This window comes from Empidonax traillii, unplaced genomic scaffold (genome assembly GCF_003031625.1).
Source record: "Empidonax traillii isolate 1590-97213 ecotype Southwest subspecies unplaced genomic scaffold, ASM303162v1 scaffold426:size1138770, whole genome shotgun sequence".
NCBI lineage: Eukaryota > Metazoa > Chordata > Aves > Passeriformes > Tyrannidae > Empidonax > Empidonax traillii.
The window spans coordinates 376,429-380,692 of NW_020955619.1; the positions used below are offsets into that span (position 1 = coordinate 376,429).

Here is a 4,264-nt window from a genome sequence, read left to right on the forward strand (position 1 = left end):
CCCAAAGCCCTTGTTTCAGCACAGCAAGGGTGGAGAGAAGTTGTGTCAGCAGAAACTAGGCTGGGTTTTACTGTGCACTGTGACAACCCAGCTTTATCTGCTATGCCCAAAAGAAAATCTCTTCAGGATCCCTCCCCAGCTCATTCAGTTAAGAAAGCTGAATTTCTGTTTGTAGTCCCTCAGAATTTCATGCCACAGGCACTTTTCTACCTGTTAAATCATGCACTGCAAGCCTCGTGCAGCACGTGCTGTCCCAGATCACAATGAACACACCACAAATCCCTGTTTTTTTTTTTTCCCTTGGAATTTAATGTGGTGCTTTCAGAAGGCTTAGAACACCAATTTGTGAGGATAGACTCCGTTGGAGAGGCAGAAGGTGGAGCGCAGGTACCCACGGAGCTGAGGCACCTTCTTGATCCGGGCCAGGATCTGGGAATCCACGGCCTTCTGGTCTGCCTTGCGCTGCTCCGTCAGCTCATATTTCTGCAGAGCACAGAGGAGAACGTTAAAACCCTGCACAGTGACCTCAGAATCTTCTGCAGAGAGGAGAAAATTCAAGGAAAACCCAAAGTTTTGGCATTTTCAAGGAATCTTCATTTGTTCTAGATCGGGGGAATGCGGTGGGAGACCAGAGGTGGCTCAGCACTGAAACCACTGTCTTAGCAGGGTTTAACCTCAATGCTGTATTTTATCCATTTTAGTGGTATCACCTCATCTGATTAAGGGTCACTTGAAATCCAGCTGTTTGTACCCTGCTATTCCCCCCCTTGGAACCTGGCCTGGGGTCACATGAGAATTCAGGACCAACAAACCACCCCATCTCTTACTTCTTTTTCAGTGTCAAAGATCTCGCCCTCCTGGTGCTTGGGCTTCCGCAGCCTCTTCTTCTTGAAGTAGGAATCGGTGAGATGTTTGGGAATTTTCACTCCAGTGAGGTCAACCTTTGTAGATGTGGCAATAACAAACTTCTGGTGGGCCCTACGCAGGGGGACACGGTTCACAACCAGGGGGCCTGAAGGCAGAGGGAAGAGAACAAAATGAGCTTTTCTGGTGCAAACAGTTGAATTTTTGTAGTTTATGTGATGACTAGGTTCCTTCAGAGATGCCTACAGCTACAATCTGAACATTTAAATCCCCTCCCCTCTAGAAACACCAAAAAATGCTTCCTGGTTTCTTCCAGGTTGTCAGATGCTGAAGCTTAATTATCTCCCCTCCTCCTTCTTGCTAAGTCACAAATCCCAGAATCATTCACGCTGGAAAAGACCTCCCAGACCATCAAGTCCAACCTGTGACCCATCCCCACCTTGTCACCCATCCCAGAGCCCTGAGTGCCACGTCCAGTCATTCCCTGAACACCTCCAGGGATGGGGACTCCACCACAAAACGTGATTCCACGTTGTCCCATGAACACACAATGTCCCAAACCACCCACACGCAGAGTGGTTGTGCTACTGACCCCAGAGACAAACCTGAACTTGGTAAACCCACACCAAACCAAAATATTGCTAAGTATGTAGAAGTTTTCACCTGTAACCAGCAGAAGGCCAGTGTCCAGCTGCTTCAAGAAGACAACACGCTGTAAAGGAACGAGATGTGCCATCAGTCCTCAGGTGCCAGCACTGCAGTACCACAGCCATGCTGGGACTGTGCCCGCCCTGGACCCGTTACTGGTACAGCCACTGACAGTGCTCCAGGTGTGGGTGCAGATGTGCAACCTGAGGAATTGCCACCCTGGGATCCAAACTACAGCTGTGTCCATCCCCCAGCTGGGTCTTGTTATTTCTGGTCAAGTTTGCCTTCCCTGAACAACATCCTTTATGTAATGGGACATAAAGCCAGAATATTCAAGAAAATAATGGATGCAAATAATGTTAAAAACCATTATTAAGATGAGGTATACAATGTAACAATCAAGTGTTACCGTGATAATTAGATTAAGAATTAAAAAGTAATTCTTCCTTTGCAATAGCTACTAAAACACAAAGTTCTGCCTTTGCTGCAGCAGCAACAGAAATATGATCAGGGTCTGCTGTTCTGTACTGCAGCAAGACTCCTTTAATTTCGCCTAAGCCACTGGATTAGCCTGTTCTCCTCCCAGCTCTGTGCAAGAAAACACTAATTTAAAAAACATTTGAAGTCTGCATCCCTTCACAGCTGGGCAAGGGAAGCATCCAGACACAAGTCACAGATCTGCACCCAGTGGCTGAGCAGTGCTATCAGCTGGTACATGTGGGGTGTCTCAGCTCCCTGTGGGGCACCATGGGGGGCTCACCTTGCCACGGTGCCGCCCGGTGAGCAGGATGAGCACCGTGCCTGGGGTGATGGAGGAGCGGAGCCGCCGCTTGTGCTCGCAGAACGGCTTCTTGCCGTGGCTCAGCAGCTTGCGGGGCACGTCCTCTGTGGGGTAGTACCTGGGCTGGGGGGGAAGAGGAACAACGTGGTTAAACACCTGCATTCCACAGGGCACAAACCCTCACCAAGGTTCTCCCCATCGCCCAGCTTTCTGAAGGACGTGTTTCCGCTGCAGCCGGTGATGGGAACACATGGAGTGTTTCCTGGGCAGTGCTGCACAGTGGGAGCTGCAGCCAGCTCTGTGCTTCTGGGTGTGCTTCCACCTCAGCACAGCAATACAAACAGCACAGAACCCAATTCTGCTTACAACCATTCCCGAAATCCCCACCCTAAACTCCACCATCTCCCAAGAACACCAGGTCTGTATCTCAAGGTGAGCATTTCCAAGAGTTCACTGAAGCACAGCTCAGGCTGAGGTCCCTACGTCGCCTCAGGCAATAGGTCTCCACCTCACCCAGTCCAAGGTTACCCAGACCAGCCCCAAACCAGGAGCATCCCAATGCTTTTCCATACCATTTTCCGGATTTTAACCACCCGGCTGCCTCCATTCTTGTCTCCACCCACTGGCTTGGTGATGGTGGCGCGGGGCATCTCCTTCTTCTTCTTTTCTATCTGTAAGCAAAGAACAGGGATAACTCCTGACATCTCAACCCACAGGCATCCCAGTGGCTCAAACACGGTGTTTCCCATCCCACCTTTGTCTCTGGAGCCGTGTACTTGCGCTTGTACAGGGCTTTCCTGGCGTACATGGCAGAGCGGGAATATCTCCCGATGCCGCGGGCCAGGACGGGGTTCCTGCTGGCATGGTACTTCTTCACCCTCTTCTTCTTGTCCCCGGCTGCCTTCTGGCTCGGCTTCTGCTCCGGCTTCTTCTCTCCTGCCTTCTTCTTGGCCGGCTTCTTCTCCGCGGGCGCCTTCTCACCCGCCATCTGGGGACCACACAAACTAGGGCTCAGCACAAGGTGCGCACAGTTCGAGTGGCAGAAACAAAATAAAAGAATCGAAGCGATCCCTTACACCTTCCCGACAGTTGTCAGCCGCCTCTTACGGCCGCGGCTGAGCAACCACTCAGCAAACCACTCAGCAAAACGCCCCTCCGCGCTGCTTACAGCAGCGACGAGCTCAGCGATCGCACCCAGCGCTGCTCGCTGGGAAACCCGTGGACACGCAAACACCCGCCTCTGTTCCGGGTGGTCTCAGTCACGGGCCTGTCCCGCTCAGGCCCAGCCCCGGCCCCGGTCCAGCCCATTCCCGCTTCCCCGGCGCGGCCTCCACATCCCGCCGCGGCCCAGCCCGCCCGGAGGCAGGCACAACGCTGCCGCTCCTCTCTGCCCGCCGCGCCCACCCCGGCCCCCCGCCGTCCCCCGAGGGCCGCGGGCCACGCCGGTGCCCGCGGGGTGCGCGGATGGCGGCGGATGCAGCACGGTGTCCCCGCGGAACACCCAGAGCTCCGCCATCCTCACCTTCCGGGGGGGAAAGGGACCTACATCCGGGAGCGCGCGGGGTAACCCCAGCGCCGCGCCTGACGTCACCGCGCCGCGCGGGGCACTGCGGGACTTGTAGTGCTGGAGCTCCCGCGCCGCCCGTGGCGGCCCCGCTGCAGCGGGGAGGGGGCACCGCGCCCGCACCCCCCCCACGGGCTGTGCGGGACCCCTGGCACGGGGAGGGGGCCTCGCCGCGCCTCTGCCGCTAAACCCGCTCAGCTCGGGGCGCGGCCCCCTCCGCGCCCTGCCCCGCGCGCGGGCGATGCTGCGGCGGCTCGGCGCGGCGGTGCCGGGGGTCCCGCAGCCCCCCGTGCGGGGCGGCCCCGCGGGGCGGGGCGGGCGCGGCGCGGGGCGATGACGGCGCGGGCGGTGACGCGGGGCGGGCCGCGCCGCGCTCGCCGCGCTCCGGGGCCCGAGGCCGCCGCTGT

At 56.6% G+C, this 4,264-nt stretch overlaps 1 protein-coding gene across 1 annotated transcript; it reads right to left on the reverse strand.

Moving 5' to 3' along the window:
* Window positions 1-285: 285 nt before the first annotated feature.
* On the reverse strand, window positions 286-3,314 carry RPL6 (ribosomal protein L6). Its single transcript, XM_027894344.1, has 6 exons — window positions 3,048-3,314; window positions 2,866-2,964; window positions 2,273-2,416; window positions 1,528-1,576; window positions 828-1,012; window positions 286-483 (listed from the first exon to the last, which is right to left on the reverse strand). The coding sequence occupies exons 1-6, from the start codon at window positions 3,279-3,281 to the stop codon at window positions 331-333; spliced, it is 864 nt and encodes a 287-aa protein (XP_027750145.1). The 5' UTR covers window positions 3,282-3,314; the 3' UTR covers window positions 286-330.
* Between the last annotated feature and the right edge of the window lie 950 nt (window positions 3,315-4,264).